Source organism: Salmo trutta, chromosome 2 (assembly GCF_901001165.1).
Source record: "Salmo trutta chromosome 2, fSalTru1.1, whole genome shotgun sequence".
NCBI lineage: Eukaryota > Metazoa > Chordata > Actinopteri > Salmoniformes > Salmonidae > Salmo > Salmo trutta.
In genome coordinates this window covers 71,159,607-71,179,487 of record NC_042958.1, presented here as the reverse complement: position 1 = coordinate 71,179,487, position 19,881 = coordinate 71,159,607, and the positions used below count along the sequence as shown (strand labels likewise).

Here is a 19,881-nt window from a genome sequence, read left to right as displayed (position 1 = left end):
TCAATTACAGCAGTATACAACAAATTAACACCTGCTCTTTTCATGACATAGGCTGACCAGGTGAATCCAGGTGAAAGCTATGATCCCTTATTCATGTCACTTGTTAAATCCAATTCAATCAGTGTAGATGAAAGGGGGGAGATAGGTTAAAGAAGTATTTTTAAGGCTTGATAAAATAGTCAAAAGTATGAGCACATGTGCAAGTTGCGATTTATAGCAGAAAAATGCTGCAGTAGCTGTTTTCAAAGTATTTCTGCTGTTTTGTTTCATAGCTGCTAATTGCACAAATTTATATGAATCCTATATCCCACCTCGTGCAGCGACACTGCCTGGCAGGGGACGCCTGTACGCAGCGCCGCCAAAAATTAATCTATCAGCACTTTACTCAATGCGCTGCGCACAGGCATCATTTGGTCTAATTTACTCCAAAGTATCAAGATGGCGCCGATAGACATGGCCGCTCTGTTTCTAGCTCGTAAGCAACTTTGCAGTTTTATTTTTTGTTGTTATTTGTTACATTATTAGCCCAGAATGTTTTTTGTGTTATTACATACAGAAATTACTTTTGGATATCAGAGCGGTAGTAACTCGCCAGCATTTCAAAGAGACATACGACTTTCCTGAACTGGATCCTTTTTTCGTACCCCCCAAGGATGAACTTATCCCAGAGGCTGCTCCAAGACGCCGCCGGCAGAGAAGAGGTATTCGGAGTGAACTTTTAGTCCAACTCAGTAGGTGTGCACACCATCCACCGCTTCTGAGTGTATTGCTCACTGATGTTAAGTCCCAAGACAATAAAGTAGACAAGCTCAGGGCAAGGATCTCCTTCCAGAGATACATCAGGGACTGTAACATACTTTGTTTCATGGAATCATATCTCTCCGGATATACTGTCCCCGTCCATACAGCCAGCTCTCCAGGAAGAAGAAAGGTGGAGGTGTATGTTTAATGATTAACTACTCATGGTATGATTGTGGTAACGTACAGGAACTCAAGTAATTTTGTTCACCTGACCTAGAATACTGAATACCTCAAAATTACATGCCGACCGCATTACCTCCTGAGAGAATTCTCTTCGGTCATTGTCACAGCCGTTTATATTCCCCCTCAAGCCGATACCACGACGGCTCTCAAGGAACTATACTGGACTTGTGCAAACTGGAAACCGCATATCCTGAGGCTGCATTTATTGTAGCTGGGGACTTTAAGAAAGCAAATCTGAGTAAGAACCTACCGAAGTTCTCTTAACACATTGCCTGCAGTACTCACGCTCCAAAAACTCTCAACTATTGCTACTCTCCCTTCCGGGATGGCCACAAGGCTGTCCCCCGCCCCCCTTCGGCAAATCAGATCACAACTCCATTCTGCTCTTCCCTAACTATAGGCAGAAACTCAAACAGGAAGTGAATAGACCTAGTAAGGTCTATTCAATGCTGGTCTGACCAATTGGAATCCATGCTTCAAGATTGTTTTGGTGACGCAGACTGGGATATGTTCCGGGTTGACATGGTGACTGAGTTCATCAGGAAGTGTATAGGGGATGTTGTTCCCAATATATGAAATATAATATTATTATTATATTATTAATATAATATTAAAACCAAAAACTATGGATAGATAGCAGCCTTTGCGCAAAACTGAAAGTACGAATCACTGCATTTAATCATGTCAAGGTGACTGGGTATATGGTCGAATACAAACAGTCCTGTTATGCCCTCCGTAAGGCAATCAAACAGGCAAAATGACAGTACAGAGACAAAATGGAGTCACAATTCCAGGGATTTCCAACAATCATGGTTAACAAAGGGAAAACCAGCCACGTCACGGACACCGACGTCTTGCTCCCGGGCAAGCTAAACACTTTCTTCGCCCGCTTTGAGAATAACACAGTGCCACTGACGCGGCCCGCTCCCGAGGACTGTGAGCTCTCGTTCTCCATGGCCGACGTGAGTAAGACATTTAAGCGTGTTAACCCTCGCAAGGCTGCCGGTCCAGACGGCATCCCCAGCTGTATCCTCAGAGCAGGCGCAGACCAGCTGGCTGGAGTGTTTACGGATATATTCAATCTCTTCTTATCCCTGTCTGCTGTCCCCACTTGCTTCAAGATGTCCACCATTGTTCATGTACCCAAGAAAGTGAAGGTAACTGAACTAAATGACTATCGCCCCGTAGCACTCACTTCTGCCATCATGAAGTGCTTTGAGAAGCCAGTTAAGGATCATATCAGCTCCACCTTACCCGACAACCTAGACCCACGGCAATTTGCATACCGCCTCAATAGATCCACGGATGATGCCATCGCACGGCACACTGCCTTATCCCATTTGGACAAGAAGAATACCTATATAAGAATGCTGTTCATTCACTACAGCTCAGCCTTCAACACCATAGTACCCTCCAAGCTCATCATTAAGCTTGGGCCTTGGGGGCTTCCTGACGGGCCTCCCCCAGTAGGCAACAACACCTCCACTACACTGATCCTCAACACAGGGGCCACACAAGGGTGCGCACGCACGCCTCCAACTGAATCATCAAGTTTGCAGACGACACAACAGTGGTAGGCCTGATTACCAACAACAATGAGACAGCTTACAGGGAGGAGGTGACGGCCGTGGCGGAGTGGTCCCAGGAAAATAACCTCTCCCTCAACAAAATGATGGAACTGATTGTTGACTTCAGGAGACAGCAGAGGGAGCACGCCCCCATCCACATCGACAGGGCCGCAGTAGATAAGGTAAAAAGTTCCTCGCCGTACATATCACTGACATTCTGAAATGGTCCACCCACACAGATGGTAACAGCGCCTCTTCAACTTCAGGAGGCTGACGGATTTCTGCACCGTCCGCAACCGCAGGGCTTTCCAGAGGGTGGTGTGGTCTGCCCAACGCATCACCGGGGGCACACTGCCTGCCCTCCAGGACATCTACAGCACCCGGTGTCACAGGAAGGCCAAGAAGACCATGAAGGACCTCAGCCACCCAAGCCACGGCCTGTTCACCCCTCTCATTCAGAAGCCGAGGTCATTACAGCTGCTTCAAAGCTGGGACCGAGAGACTGAAAAACAGCTTCTATCTTAAGGTCATCAGACTGTTAAATAGCTATCACTAGCCGGCCTCCACCCAGTACTCTGCCCTGAACCTTAGAGGCTGCTGCCCTATGTACATAGACATAGAGCACTCGTCATTTTAATAATGTTTACATACTGTTTTACATTTCATATGTACAGTCGTGGCCAAAAGTTTTGAGAATGACACAAATGTACATTTTCATAAAGTTTGCTGCTTCAATGTCTTTAGATATTTTTGTCAGATGTTACTATGGAATACTGAAGTATAATTACAAGCATTTCATAAGTGTCAAAGGCTTTTATTGACAGATCCTCTCAAGCTCTGTCAGCTTGGATAGGGAGCACAGCTATTTTCAGGTCTCTCCAGAGATGTTTGATCGGGTTCAAGTCCAGGCTCTGGCTGGGCCACTCAAGGACATTAGGAGACTTGTCCCGAAGCCACTCCTGCGTTGTCTTGGCTGTGTGCTTAGGGTCGTTGTCCTGTTGGAAGGTGAACCTTCGCCCCAGTCTGAGGTCCTGAGTGCTCTGGAGCAGGGATCTTCTGTACTTTGCTCCGTTCATCTTTCCCTTGATTCCGACTAGTCTCCCAGTCCCTGCCACTGAAAAACATCCCCACAGCATGATGCTGTCACCACCGTGCTTCACCGTAGGGATGGGGCAAGGTTTCCTCCAGACTTGGCATTCAGGCCAAAGAGTTCAATCTTGGTTTCATCGGACCAGAGAATCTTGTTTCTCATGGTCTGAGAGTCCTTTAGGTGCCTTCTGACCAAGGCCCTTCTCCCCCGATTGCTCAGTTTGGCCGGGCGGCCAGCGCTAGTAAGAGTCTTGGTGGTTCCAAACTTCTTCCATTTAAGAATGTTGGGGACCTTCAATGCTGCAGAAATGATTTGTCACCATTCCCCAGATCTGTGCCTTTACACAATCCTGTCTCGGAGCTCTACGGATAATTCCTTCGACCTCATGCCTTGGTTTTTGCTCTGACATGCACTTTCAACTGTGGGACCTGACATAGACAGGTGTGTACCGTTCCAAGTCACATCCAATCAATTGAATTTACCACTGATGGACTAAGTTGAAGAAACATCTCAAGGATGATCAATGGAAACAGGATGCATCGGAGCTCAATTTCGAGTGTCATAGCAAAAGTTCAGAATACTTTTTTAAATAAGGTATATGTTTTTTATTTGAAATAAATTTGCTAATATTTCTAAACCTGTTTTTGCTTTGTCATTGTGGTATTGTGTGTAGATTGAGGATTTTTTAAATTTCTATTTTAGAATAAGGCTGTAACATAACAAAATGTGGAAAAAGTCAAGGTGTCTGAACTCTTCCCAAATGCACTGTATGCTGATTTTACTGACATCTGATGCTCCCACATCTGTTAGCCTTTGAATATAGCCCCCTGTATTCTACTGGATTTAACTGCGGATACAATATCTGCCTGTCCACCTCTCCTCCTCCCTTTACATCACACACCACCCCTGCCCTCCCCTTCCTTCCCTACAGTGTGTTGTGTAGAGTTGGGGCCAGATTCTTCTTATAACCTCTTTGCAAAAGGAACCATTTAAAGTAAACTACACAGTACAGTTTGGTGTGGTGTTATACATTTGATAGATACAAATTATACTTCTAGATGTGAAATGAAAATGTTGAGGTTCTCAAATGTTGAACTGTTATCATAATCTTCTCGGTGTTGTTACCTTGCCAAAGTTGCGCTAGCTGTCGATCAAACGCTTAGCTTGCTGGAGCAGAGAAGTCTAGCAAGCTGGTGGAAACAGATGTTTTTGCAGAATATACTGTGTATAATGACATGTTTTTCTCCCACACCTTAAAGCACTGTATTCTATACAAGCCCGCCTTTGACTTGAAGCATGACAAGTATACTTTGTCCTCCATTTTCCACTTTTTGCTGCCCATGCAAAGTAGAGCAATAGGCCTATTAACTATTTTTCAGCTTTCACCAATCTGTACTGCTTGCTCTTTCTCCTTTTTTCTCTCTTTCTCTCTCCCTCTTTTTCCTCTCAGTACAAACAGCAACACACTCTCCTGCACAAAGTGAATGGGGCTACTATGCTGGTCACTTTTTTCATCTGTCGAGTCCTCCTCTTCCCTTACCTCTACTACGCGTATGGCAGGTATGTCTCTGTCTGTCCCTCACTCTCTATCACGCTCTGCTTCCATGCTGAGCTTAAAGGACTGATGTGCATGGTGATTTGGTCACATCTCTTATTTTTCTAACTCTTGTATCAGGGTTTGGGGGCTTGTGAAGAGAGTAGCATTGTAGTGGGTGGCTGTCAAGGGATAGTTCATCTACATTTCATAATACTTTCAACATTTTCTCATTTGGAGTCCATGTACATTTAGGGCCAGATTCAGAGTTGAGATAAGCTCAAGGAACTCTGGCTTTTGCATTAATCATTTATTGACATCAATGGGAGCATAGCATGTGTGGATCTCATTTAGTAGCCTGGCTACCCATCCACATCACTCTGGCCAAACGCCACGCCCACTAATGTTTCTTTGTGGGTCTCCCCAATGACTTCTCGAATGCAGACACATTCAAACCGTTCTGATTGGTCCCAGAAACCGATGGGTTGGGCCAGAGACGGCCTACATGAATCATGTCATTTTGGCCTCAGCACAAAAGACATCTAGAATTGGTTCAGACTGATGTATAGAGCGATTTGATATAGCAGGAAAATTTAATTCAGGATGAGTCGTCAGGCAACTAATTTACGTCAAATTGAGCCATTTAAGGTAAACTGATGAAAATAAAGAATGATGAAATATGGGTGAACTATCCCTTTAATGCCTCCGCCCCCCTTTTGTTAGTTCTACAGTTGAAGTCGGAAGTTTACATACACTAAGGTTGGAGTCAATAAAACTCGTTTTTCAACCACTCCACAAATTTCTTGTTAACAAACTATAGTTTTGAGAAGTCGGTTAGGACATTTACTTTGTGCATGACACAAGTAATTTTTCCAACAATTGTTTACAGACAGATTAATTCATTGTATCACAATTCCAGTGGGTCAGAAGTTTACATACACTAAGTTGACTGTGCCTTTAAACAGCTTGGAAGATTTCCGAAAAATATGTAATGGCTTTAGAAGCTTCTGATAGGCTAATTGACATAATTTGAGTCAATTGGAGGGGTACCTGTGGATGTATTTCAAGGCCTATCTTCAAACTCCGTGCCTCTTTGCTTGACATCATGGGAAAATGAAAAGAAATCAGCCAAGACCTCAGAAAATAAATTGTAGACCTCCACAAGTCTGGTTCATCCTTGGGAACAATTTCCAAACGCCTGAAGGTACCACGTTCATCTGTACAAACAATATTATGCAAGTATAAACACCATGGGACCACGCAGCCATCATACCGCTCAGGAAGGAGACGCGTTTTGTCTCCTAGAGATGAACATACTTTGGTGCGAAAAGTGCAAATCAATCCCAGAACGAGATTAAAGGACATTTTGAAGATGCTGGAGGAAATGGGTACAAAAGTATCTATATCCACAGTAAAACAAGCCCTATATCGACATAAGCTGTAAGGCCGCTAAGCAAGGAAGAAGTCATTGCTCCAAAACCGCCATAAAAAAGCCAGACTATGGTTTGCAACTGCACATGGGGACAAAGATCGTACTTTTTGGAGAAATGTCCTCTGGTCTGATGAAACAAAAATAGAACTGTTTGGTCATAATGACCATGGTTATGTTTGGAGGAAAAAGGGGGAGGTTTGCAAGCCGAAGAACACCCTCCCAACCGTGAAGCACGGGGGTGGCAGCATCATGTTGTGGGGGTGCTTTGCTGCAGGAGGGACTGGTGCACTTCACAAAATAGACGGCATCATGAGGCAGGAAAATTATGTGGATATATTGAAGCAACAATGGGTCTTCCAAATGGACAATGAGCCCAAGCATACTTTCAAAGTTGTGGCAAATGGCTTAAGGACAACAAAGTCAAGGTATTGGAGTGGCCATCACAAAGCCCTGACCTCAATCCCATAGAAAATTTGTGGGCAAAACTGAAAAAGCGTGTGTCGAGCAAGGAGGCCTACAAACCTGACTCAGTTACACCAGCTCTGTCAGGAGGAATGGGCCAAAATTCACCCAACTTATTGTGGGAAGCTTGTGGAAGGCTACCTGAAACGTTTGACCCAAGTTAAACATTTTTAAGGCAATGCTACCAAATACTAATTGAGTGTATGTAAACTTCTGACCCACTACAAAATGTTTTTCTGAGGTCTTGGCTGATTTCTTTTGATTTTTCCCATGATGTCAAGCAAAGAGGCACTGAGTTTGAAGGTAGGCCTTGAAATACATCCGCAGGTACTCCTCCAATTGACTCAAATATGTCAATTAACCAGAAGCTTCTAAAGCCATGACATTATTTTCTGGAATTTTCCAAACTGTTTAAAGGCAGTCAACTTAGTGTATGTAAACTTCTGACACACTGGAATTGTGATACAGTGAATTATAAGTGAAATAATCTGTCTGTAAACAATTGTTGGAAAAATGACTTGTGTCATGCACAAAGTAGATGTCCTAACCGACTTGCCAAAACTATAGTTTGTTAACAAGAAATTTGTGGAGTGGTTGAAAAACGAGTTTTAATGTCTCCAACCTCAGTGTATGTAAACTTCCAACTTCAACTGTATGTGGCCACTCAAAATCCCCCATGTGCCCATTCTCTTTATAATTCCCCCCCCCTCCAGGTACGCGTCCATTCCCCTCCACATGGTTCCTTTCAACGTGCCCTGGCAAGTTAACCTGGGCGCAGCTATGCTCATGGCCCCCCAGGTCTACTGGTTCTCCCTCATTTGCCGAGGGGCCATGCGACTCTTCACTGGCTCTTCCCGCTCCCGGAGGCCCCCGATCACCGCCAAGGATGACTTGGACGGACAGGCGCCGTTCCAGCCCGCCAATGGGTACAGCACTCATGCCACAGAGCAAAACTCAGACTCTCACTGAGAAGTGGGCGGGAGGGTGAGAGGTAAGGAAGGAGGTGGGGATAATGTACCGGTGGGTGAAGTTGAAAGGGAAAGAAAGGTAGTGAGACTTTGAACAAGCATGAGTTTTGCAAGCGTAAAAAAACAAATGCTTCAAATGGTACTGTTTTTGTTGCCAGAATCTATACTCAATACCGATATTCTGCTTGTGCGAATAAAGGAATTGAAGGGAGCGTTTGCACATTGAACAGCACACAACAAAAACATCAGAAGCTATTGTTCCCCCTGATGCGCGTTGAGAATGGAGAGATTAGCCTGAAAGAAGTATAGCAAGTGAGAAGTGGAGAGCGTCCTCAAGTAGATCAAATGAAATCCTGTCTGCCTAGGAGGTAAATTAGCACAGGAGTTAGGAATGTATTATACTGGTATGTTTATTGATGTAGATGGAAAGGCCTAATTCGGCTCTGTAACAAGAAACAACCTCGCCAAGCAGTACTTTGACTTGTTAGTATTTATCTGTATCCTCTGTACACTCTTAACAAATGTGACCAGGGTGGAAGGGAGATAACCTCATAAGACTGTATTATGCTGCCTTATCTCAATTGTTTGTGTGTACTACATTTTATTTATTTTAATGTGGGATATTTCATTTTTCCTTGGACTGAGAATGTGACAAGTGTTCTTAGCGTTACGTTGATTTGGATTGTAGTTCTGTTTCTGATCTCCCATCCTGTGTTTTTATTTTTTTATCCATTTTGATCTCCTGTAGTTCAGGTAGCAAATGCATGAATTATTTCACCTGTTGGCATTTAAACTCTGCCGCCTTGCAACAGTGTTATTTTATTCAGTGTAGAGAATGTAATTTTGAGGAACAAAATAAATGGCCAATTTTGTGGGCCTTTGGGTTTCTATGCACTACGTGGGTCCTTAACTTTTGAGTGAGTGGTATTGAAGCATATTAGGAAAATGAGTTAGTGCCAGTGCAACAACAAAAAAAGCAGCCCTATTTATTCCACATACTGTCATTCATTGGCTGACGTTACACAAGTATTCTGCCCAAGAATATTTAATAAAAAATCTAAAACATGTTATATTACCACTGCTGTAATTAGTGAATTGCATAAATCGACCAGAAAATAATCAATACACTGTCTTGGTAGCATTTAGTATAGGTTGACCTTTCTAAAGCTCTTGAAACTGCTTTAGGAGTCTGTTTACGCTTCTTCAGTTTCTTATTTGTACTGAGCAAATTTAATTGAGCCACTGGTTTCAGGAGCCCTATCACTCAGAAAACATAACTATACTTCCCCTGAATATGGAAATAAAATACTAGGAAAACAAACGTGGTCCAGTAACCTTGGATGCAAGAAAGAAGATGGGACAATAACGTCTAGACGGCGATAAACTATACCTTTGTTCTATGTTTATTGGTTAGTGGTTCTTGCCATGGGGGAAAAAATGCATTTCAACTGATTTACTGTATATGCTTATTTTATTTATTTGTGGTTTTGAATTGAATGCATATTTATGCATACGTATTATTAATGTACTGTATAAACTTCTGAGCCTATATTGTTAACTCATAGCTAAAATATACTCCTCTGTTCTGAACTTGTCTGGGTGTTATATCAAGACACTGATTTATATATATAAAAACAAAAAAAAAGTCATGTTTATTACAAGGATACAAAACGCACAATCATACAAAATTGGTAATGGCATTAAAAAAAAAATCAAGCGTCGAAGCTCTTGGCCTGCAGTTCTTCCTCCTGTCTCAGTATCGCCTCTGTCTTGGCGAGAAGATTTTGCTGGGGTCGCTGTCTCTCTCTCTCTCCTTTTCTCGCTCTTTTTGACTGTTGGGAGAGAGTGCCTCCTCGGGCCCGGCCCGGCTGCTCTTCTCGCTCTTGAAGAGGTCTCGTCCAGTCCGGAGAATGTGCTCCTCAATTTTGCGGTGGCGTTTCATGTCTGACAGTACCTTGTCCAACCTAGCCTCCCGTTTGACAGAGGACCGAGCCGAGGACCCTGCAAAAAGAGGACAATGCATGAATAAACCCGAGAATGAGGGTAGTGGTTGACCATTGAGGGTATTTGTTTTAGTTCACCTGGTGGGTGGAGTTACTCCCGGGTTGAAAAGGTGATCGTATTTGTTTGCTAACCAGTAGTGCTGAGTGAGTAACTGTGAAAATTAAATTTTTAAACAATTAACTGACTTACATCGGGTCAATTATTTGAATTTCACGTCACACAAGTTTCTCTAGAGATGAATCAGATCCAGCCTGAACTGTGCAATATAGTAGGGAGTTGTAGTTTCCAACAGGCCAATATTCTACATACCGTAATTAAGCGCACCTGAATATAAGCCGCACCCACTGAATTAAAAAAAATATATGATTTTGAACATAAATAAGCCGCACATGTCTATAAGCCGCAGGTGCCTACCGGTACATTGAAACAAATTAACTTTACACAGGCTTTAACGAAACACGGCTTGTAACAAAAATAAATAGGCTTTAACGAAACACGGCTTGTAACAAAAAATAAAAAATTTGCAATAAGCTTTAGTTGTCTTTTTGCACTGAGTCAATTCCTCACGCTGCTGTTTCCAACGTCTTATCGACTCATTAAGACCAAGCTCCCGTGCAGCAGCTCTTTTTCCTTTTCCAACAGCCAGATCAATCGCCTTCAACTTGAAAGCTGCATCATATGCATTTCTCTGTGTCTTTGCCATGATGAGGGTGACAAAATGACTACCGTAATCAGAATGATGGGAAGTTTGAGAGCGCTCGATTTAATCTAAACAGTAAACAAAAAAGTTGTTTGACCTTAACCCGTTCGGTAATTTCATTCATTGGTCTAATGAATGCTTCATGCCACCAAAAAACTGAGCACGTCACAGAATGTGTTTTTTGGAATTTTTTTTATTGAAAGCGGGACAAATCCATATATTAGCCATGTCATTGTTTAAGCTGCGAGGTTCAAAGCGTGGGAAAAAAGTTGCGGCTTATAGTCCAGAATTTATGGTAGTTTAACTCATAAAATGTGGTCCTTAACTACAATGACCATAATCTGTTGCACATCAACTTGTCTGATCTGTGTTTCTTTCATACATGATCTAAGTGATTGATATGTGGTATTCAGCAGTAAAAAGTACGCCTTATTTAATTTTAAGAACTACAAAATTGTGATTTTGTTAGGGCACAGGCAGAACCTCTATAGAGATGACTTGGAATGAAATAAAACAAATGTAATACACTAAAACAGATTTAAATGTGAACAAATGATGGTTAACAAGTGGCAGTAATGGGCAGTCACTACTATCATGGGACTTATTTTAATTTATTCTGTGTTACAGGATTCAACCCACATAATGCATAGTCCATTTAATGTAAATAATCGTAAACCTGTGATAATTCTTTCATAATCTAACAAATTTAAAAAAGCACTAATCGCTCAGCACTAATAACCAGGCTGCCTTCCGGGCATGAGCCGGGTACCCCGCTGAAGCAGACGGTGAAATTGGCTCAACAAAGAAAATTGTCAAGCACGTGGAGCACAGAGTTAGTATTCTGTGTTTTCACAGGAAAAAGTGTTTTCTTGAAGAAAACTAGTTTGAAAATTAGGGCATACATTTTATGCATGATACACTATATATACAAAAGTATGTGGAGACCCCTTCAAAATTTGTGGATTCGGCTATTTTCGGCCACACCCGTTACTGACAGGTGTATAAAATCAAGCACATAGCCATGCAATCTCCTAAGGGAAACATTGGCAGTAGTATGGCCTTAAAACCTCTTGAGGACCCCTTCGAGATAAAATCCCGTTAACGGGATTGGTTGGACAACAACCAGTGAGATAGCACAGCGCGAAATTCAAAACAAAATAATCTCAAAATTAAAATTCAAGTATTATACGGCATTTTAAAGATACTCTACTCGTTAATCCAACCACATTGACAGATTTCAAAAAGGCTTTACGGTGAAATCAAAACATTAGATTATTGTAGGATAGCACCTTAGCAATAAAAACTGCCATTTTCCAAGCACGGATAGTCGTCACAAAACCAGATATACAGCTAAAATTAAGCACTAACCTTTGACAATCTTCATCAGATGACACTCCTAGGACATCATGTTAGACAATACATGCATTTTTTGTTCGATCAAGTTCATATTTATATCCAAAAACAGCATTTTACATTGGCGCGTGACGTTAACCTCTATGGGACCGGCGGGACGAATTCGTCCCACCTACGTAACAGCCAGTTGAATCCAGTGGCGCGATTTTTGAAACGTTTGAAATACTATTACTTCAATTTCTCAAACATATGACTATTTTACAGCTATTTAAAGACAAGACTCTCGTTAATCTAACCACACTGTCCGATTTCAAAAAGGCTTTACAACGAAAGCAAAACATTAGATTATATCAGGAGAGTGCCCAGCCAGAAATAATCAGACACCCATTTTTCAAGCTAGCATATAATGTCACAAAAACCCAAACCACAGCTAAATGCAGCACTAACCTTTTATGATCTTCATCAGATGACACACCTAGGACATTATGTTATACAATACATGCATGTCTGTTCAATCAAGTTCATATTTATATCAAAAACCAGCTTTTTACATTAGCATGTGACGTTCAGAAAAAGCATACCCCCCGCAAACTTCCGGGGAATTTACTAACAATTTGCTAAATTACTCACGATAAACGTTCACAAAAAGCATAACAATTATTTTAAGAATTATAGATACATTACTCCTCTATGCACTCGATATGTCCGATTTTAAAATAGCTTTTCGGATGAAGCACATTTTGCAATATTCTAAGTACATAGCCCAGCCATCACGGGCTAGCTATTTAGACACCCAACCAGTTTAGCCTTCACCAAAATCATATTTCCTATAAGAAAAATGGTCTTACCTTTCCTGTTCTTCGTCAGAATGCACTCCCAGGACTTCTACTTCAATAACAAATGTAGGTTTGGTCCCAAATAATCCATCGTTATATCCAAACAGCGGCGTTTTGTTCGTGCGTTCTAGACACTATCAGAATGGTAAATCACGGTCGTACACATGGCGCAGAACGTGACAAAAAATTTCTAAATATTCCATTACCGTACTTCGAAGCATGTCAACCGCTGTTTAAAATCCATTTTTATGCAATTTATCTCGTAGAAAAGCGATAATATTCCGACCGGGAATCTGCAATTAGCTAAACAGCCGAATGAAAATACTCCACGGGGGCGAATCGCGCACGCGCCTAATTCAATGGTCCTCTGATGCGACACTTGGAAAAGGCGATAATGTGTTTCAGCCTGAAGCTGCCTCGTCATCGTTCAGGTTTTTCCCGGGTTCTGAGAGCCTATTGGAGCCCTAGGAATTGTCACGTTACAGCTAAGATCCTGACTCTTCAATAAACAGAAGCAAGAACAACAACACCTTGTCAGACAGGGTACTTCCTGCATGAAACCTTCTCAGGTTTTTGCCTGCCATAGGAGTTCTGTTATACTCACAGACACCATTCAAACAGTTTTAGAAACTTTAGGGTGTTTTCTATCCAAACCTGAACAATAATATGCATATTCTAGCTTCTGAGTTGGTGTAGGAGGCAGTTAAAAATGGGCACATATTTTTTCCAAAATTCTCAATGCTGCCCCCTAGCCCGTAGAGGTTAAGAAAATGTTTTCTCTCCATAACTCCCGCTGAATCGGCACCTCAATTTACAGAAGTACTCATAAACGTTGACAAAATGTATAACAATTATTTATAGAATTAGAGATAATCTACTCCTTTATGCAACTGCTTTGTCAGATTTCAAAATAACTTTACGGAAAAAGCACAATGTTCAATATTCTGAGTACAGAACTTAGCCTTCAATGCTAAGCTATACAGTTAGCCTACAACCACGGTGTCGACAAATCTCAAAAAATATGTTTGAAATATTTTCTTACCTTTGCTGATCTTCAGCGGAATGCACTCGGAAGGGCTCCCACTTCCACAAGAAATGTTCATTTGTTCTGCAAAGTCCATCATTTATGTCCAAATACCTCCGTTTTGTTGACCCATCCAGAACACTTTACAATGCAATGCCATGTGGCGTGGGCCCAAATCCATAGACGAAAAATTCAAAAGTTCCATTACCGTTTGTAGAAACATGTCAAATGATGTTTACAATCAATCCTTTAGGGTATTTTTTAACGTAAAATTGCGATAATTTTCCAACCGGACAATAGGTATTGATCCCAGAAGAAAAATAACGAACAGCGAACTCGCGTGCACGCGCGTCACGGGACACCTGTCCTCTGACTGGCCACTGATTGACTGAGCCACAATTTTCTGCCCGGTAACAGGTGACGCGCGTTGACAGCCAATAGAAGCCTTAGGAGGTGTCACTGTAGTTTCTCAAGGGATTCAAAATAAGAACTACATTTCTAATTTCTCCCACTTCCTGATTCAGGTTTTTGCCTGCCATATGAGTTCTGTTATACTTACAGACACCATTCAAACAGTTTTAGAAACTTCAGAGTGTTTTCTATCCAAATCTACTAATAATATGCATATTCTATTTTCTGGGCCAGAGTAGTAACCTGTTTAAATTGGGTACGTTTTTCATCCGGCCGTGAAAATACTGCCCCCTAGCCCCAAGAGGTTTAACTGACGAGCTCAGTGACTTTCAACGTGGCACTGTCATAGGATGCCAACAAGTCAGTTCGTCAAATTTCTGCCCTGCTAGAGTTGCCCTGGTCAACTAAGTGCTGTTATTGTGAACTGTAAACATCTAGGAGTAACAACGGCTTAGCCGCGAATTGGTAGGCCACACAAGCTCACAGAACGGGACAGCTGAAGTGCGTAAAATTGTCTGTCCTCGGTTGCAACACTTACTTCCGAGTTCCAAACGGCCTCTGGAATCAACACAAGAACTGTTCGAGCTTCATGAAATGGTTTTCCATAGCTGAGCAACCGCACACAAGCCTAACATCCTCATGCACAATGCCAAGCGTCGGCTGGAGTGGTGTAAAGCTCGCTGCCATTGGACTCTGGAGCAGTGGAAACTCGTTCTCTGGAGTGATGAATCACGCTTCACCATCTGGCAGTCCGACGGACGAATCTGGGTTTGGCGGATGCCAAGAGAATGCTACCTGCCGAATGCATAGTGCCAGCTGTAAAGTTTGGTGGAGGAGGAATAATGGTCTGGGGCTGTTTTTCATGGTTCAGGCCCTTAGTTCCTGTGAAGAGAGATCTTAACGCATTCTAGACGATTATGTGTTTCCAACTTTGTGGCAACAATTTGGGGAAGGCCCTTTCGTGTTTCAGCATGAGAATGCCCCTGGGCACAAAGCGAGGTCCATACAGAAATGGATGTCGAGATCGGTGTGGAAGAACTTGACTGGCCTGCACAGAGCCATGACCTCAACCTCATTGAACACCTTTGGAATGAATTGGAACGCCAACTGCGAGCCAGCCCTAATTGCCCAACATCAGTGCCCGACCTCACTAATGCTCTTGTGGCTGAATGGAAGCAAGTCCCCGCAGCAATGTTCCAACATCTAGTGGAAAGCCTTCCCAGAAGAGTGGAACCTGTTATAGCAGCAAAGGGGGGGAACCAAATCCATATTAATGCCCATGATTTTTGAATGAGATGTACGACAAGCAGGTCATGTAGTGTACATATTTTTATGAACAATGCATTATGCCACCTTCTTGACAATTATGCCCCAGCACCAGTTTTAGCTGCACTCTGGTTCAGTCTAATTGAATCTCATCAAATCACATGGTGAATATGACTCGATATTAGGCAATAGGCAAGTGCTTGTAGACCCTAAGTTGCGTGAGAGTTACTGTAGAATGAAAGGTATCTTCCAAAACAAAGAATGAGGTAAGTGAAAGTCATGAGCAGTGAGTCATACCTGGTGTCCTGCGTCGGTTGATGAAAGCATTTTTTGGAGTCTGTTGTATCTGTTCTTCATCAAAATCAAACTCTGTGGGAGATGGGGCCCTGACAAAGAAAGAAAATACTAGTCAGCCATACTGCCATAGTTTATCTTTATTATAACAGGGGGAGTACCTAGGCCTCTATTTCAACAAACCTAACCAATGGTAAATCTTAGCATTGGTGGTAGCACAATAGGTTTTTTGGGGGGGTGTCAAATATTTTTGCTATTTTCACAACCTGAATTATGGGCGCAGCAGCTGGCTGTGGTGTGAAAGGGCTAGGTTTTGACAAATAAACAAGTTGTAGGTTTGTCAGGCTTGACCCCTTCACTGGCCAATTAGAACTTGCTTCATGGCTAAATGTGTGGTTGCTTCAAGTTGTGTATTTTATGTATTGCGTTGTCAGCAAATCCAATTCGAATGTTAGTCCATTTATAGCCTATTTTCTTAAAATGGCCTACAGCAGTGTTTCCAAACTTGTTCCTGGGGACCCCAAGGGGTGCACGTTGTGGTTTTTGCCACTCAAACATTCACTGTCTTATTGGTAAGCAACTCCAGTGTAGATTTGGCCTTGTGTTTTAGGTTATTGTCCTGCTGAAAGGTGAACTAATCTTCCAGTGTCTGGTGGATAGCAGAATGAACCAGGTTTTCCACTAGGATTTTGCCTGTGCTCAGATCCATTCCGTTTCTTTTTATCCTGAAAAACAATTACAAGCATACCTATAACATAATGCAGCCACCACTATGCTTGAAAATATGGAGTGGTACTCAGTAATGTGTTGTATTGGATTTTCCCCAAACATAACACTTCAGGACAAAATGTTTGTTTTACAAAAAAATTGTAGTATTACTTTAATGCCTTGTTGCAAACAGGATGCATGTTGTGGAATGTGTTGTTGATCCATCCTCAGTTTTTCCCATCACAGCCATTAAACTCCTGTTTTAAAGTCACCATTGGCCTCATGGTGAAATCCCTGAGTGGTTTATTTACTCTCCGGCAACTAAGTTAGGAAGGATGCCTGTATCTTTGTAGTGACTGGGTGTATTGATACACCATCCAACGTGTAATTAATAACTTCACCATGCTCAAAGGGATATTTAGTGTCTACTTTGGTTGAATCTGTTTTTGAAATTCACTGCTCGACTAGGGTAGTCATTCAAAAATCATGTTAAAACCTATTAAATCGCACATAGTGAGTCCATGCAACTAATTATGTGACTTGTTAAGAACATTTTTACGCCTGAACTTATTTAGGCTTGCCATAAAAGGGGTTGAATACTTATTGACTCAAGACAATTCAGCTTATCATTTGTAATTAATTTGGAACATTTTGGAAGAACATAATTAAACTTTGACATTATGGGGTATTGTGTGTAATACATTTTATCCCATTTCAAATTCAGGTTGTAACACAACAAAATCTGTAAAAAGTAAAAAGGTGTGAATACTTTCTGAAGGCATTGTAGCAATAGCCTACCATCGCCATTGAAATGACCAGTAGTGACTTTGCAACATGAAAGGTTGAAAAACAAAAAAAACAGGCAAATATATCTTACAAGCGGATCCAGAACCTTGGACAGTGATCGTAATTCCCACGATTCAACAAAAGAAAGTGGAAGATGCATTTTTTTACAAAATTATCAACGAAAAACAATAAGTCGTTAAATAACTTGTTCCTAAACACGCTTCCATAGTCGCTAACACCTTTCATGCATTGGGCATCCAAACTTTTCACAGAAGCTGGACAAAAATAATGCCCAATATAAATAAAAAAGGGGAATGTCTTGACTGTTTTGCTGCTCGTGATATTTTAATAAAATGCCAGTGCGCCAGTTTTTACATGACGCAATTGCAAACTAAAGTGTGTTTGAAAATAGAGCCCCTAGACTTATTCAATAAGAACTGCTCATTTTGGTTTTCCATTGAGTACCGCAATGAACACAACTGCTTACCGTAGTCCTCCTGGACCAGAGCTTGAAGGAAACATAACCAACCTTAGATATAAATGAATACACAACTCACTTGCGCTCTCTATCCTCCCTCTCCCTCTCTTTTGCCGCCTCATCCTCATCATCCCTCTCGGGCGAGGGGGTCCTCTCAGGTGTAGGCGGTCTTCGAGGAAGGGGTACAAAGTTCAGTTCCAGCTTCTCCCCTTTTGAAAGGAGCTCATACAGTCTTTTGATTTCGTCAGGAGGGGGCATCCAGTTTTTGGGGTCCTCGATTTCGTCATCGCTATAGGTAATTTCCCACTCTCGCTCCACCTGCTTTCTATCGCCTCCCTCCATCTTGCTGTCTGCTTCCATCTCCCCCTCTCCTTCCATCGCATCTCCACCTTTGTCTCCATCTGGAAAAAACAGATAAATCGGACAGAAGCATGCATGTGTGTTAGTAAGTTAGTGTGTCATTCCTGAATTGCGGTGGTATTTGCAACCATGAAAAACTCATCCAAGGACGCCTTCCAGCTATTATTTTTACCTTTCCTGTTACAAAACGATATCCCAAGTATAAATGAAATAACTATAAATAAAATTTTGGGAAAAAATTACGGAAAAACTAAATACGAGCATGTCTTGTTTATGACACCTTTCCCACTTTTGTGAAATATCATCCTGCCGCAATCTGTCGTTATTTTTCGAATCGGGTATTCGGTGGGGTGGGCGAGAGGCCAGTGGCGATGTGTGACTTTGGCAAGGGAACAGTAAAGACAGATGTGTAAATTAGAAGTTAATTACTATGAATCCATAATTAGTATGGTTGCATAGGCCCTAAATAGAAAACGTAAAATGTAAAAAGATCCCCAAAATGTTCCGTACCCACAAAAAGCTTTTCTGTAATTCTATTTAACCTTTTATTTCACTAAGCAAGTCAGTTAAAAACAAATTCTTATTTACAATGACGGCCTACCCCAGCCAAACCCTAACCCGGACGATGCTGGGCCAATTGTGCGCTGCCCTATGGGAATCCCAATCAAGGCCGGTTGTGATACAGCCTGGAATCGAGTCTGTAGTGACGCCTCTAGCATTGAGATGCAGTGCCTTAGACCGCTGCGCCACTCGGGAGCCTCAACACCCCTGTTAGTGAGCACTTCTCCTTCACCAAGATAATCCATCAACCTGACAGGTGTGGCATATCAAGAAGCGGATTAAACAGCATGATCATTACACAGGTGCACCTTGTGCTGGGGACAAAGGGTCATTCTGTAATGTGCAGTTTTGTCACACAACACAATGCCAAAGATGTCTCAGGTTGAGAGAGTATGCAATTGGTATGATGGCTGCAGGAATGTCCACCAGAGCTGTTGCCAGAGAATTTTATGTTAATTTCTCTACCGTAAGCCGTTGTTTTAGAGAATTTGGTAGTACGTCCAACCGGCCTCACAACCGCAGACCACGTGTAACCACGCCAGTCTAGGACCTCCAAATCCAGCTTCTTCACCTGGGGAATCGTCTGAGACCAGCCACTCGGACAGCTGATGATCTGTGGGTTTGCACAACCAAAGAATTTCTGCTCAGACTGTCAGAGACCGTCTCAGGGAAGCTCATCTGCATGCTCGTCGTCCTCACCAGGGTCTTGACCTGACAACAGTTCAGCGTCGTAACCGACTTCAATGGGCAAATGCTCACCTTTCGATGGCCACTGGCACACTGGAGAAGTGTGCTCCTCACAGATGAATCACAGTTTCAACTGTACCGGGCAGATGGCAGACGTGTGGGTGAACCCCATGGTGGTGGTGGGGTTATGGTATGGGCAGGCATAAGCTACGGACAACAAACCCAATTGCATTTTATCGATGACAATTTGAATGCACAGAGATACTGTGACGAGATCCTGAGGCCCACTGTCGTGCCATTCATCTGCCTCCATTACCTCATGTTGCAGCATGATAATGCACAGCCTCATGTCGCAAGGATCTGTACACAATTCCT

The 19,881-nt window shown here is 42.3% G+C and overlaps 2 protein-coding genes across 9 annotated transcripts in view; one reads left to right on the top strand and one right to left on the bottom strand.

Annotated features, from left to right (window-relative positions):
• tlcd3bb (TLC domain containing 3Bb) overlaps positions 1–8,932 on the top strand; it is a 53,299-nt gene extending 44,367 nt beyond the window's left edge. For all 4 annotated transcript variants that reach the window (XM_029713717.1, XM_029713691.1, XM_029713698.1 and 1 more), the window contains exons 6-7: positions 5,093–5,202; positions 7,784–8,932. In XM_029713717.1, the coding sequence (XP_029569577.1) occupies positions 5,093–5,202; positions 7,784–8,039 (366 nt within the window). In that variant the 3' untranslated portion in view covers positions 8,040–8,932. The remainder of the gene's footprint in view (positions 1–5,092; positions 5,203–7,783) is intronic.
• The window catches only part of pagr1 (PAXIP1 associated glutamate-rich protein 1), a 36,434-nt gene continuing 24,985 nt past the window's right edge, over positions 8,433–19,881 (bottom strand). For all 5 annotated transcript variants that reach the window (XM_029713740.1, XM_029713733.1, XM_029713749.1 and 2 more), the window contains exons 3-5: positions 17,978–18,299; positions 15,930–16,018; positions 8,433–10,039 (exon numbers count right to left, since the gene is read on the bottom strand). In XM_029713740.1, the coding sequence (XP_029569600.1) occupies positions 9,792–10,039; positions 15,930–16,018; positions 17,978–18,299 (659 nt within the window). In that variant the 3' untranslated portion in view covers positions 8,433–9,791. The remainder of the gene's footprint in view (positions 10,040–15,929; positions 16,019–17,977; positions 18,300–19,881) is intronic.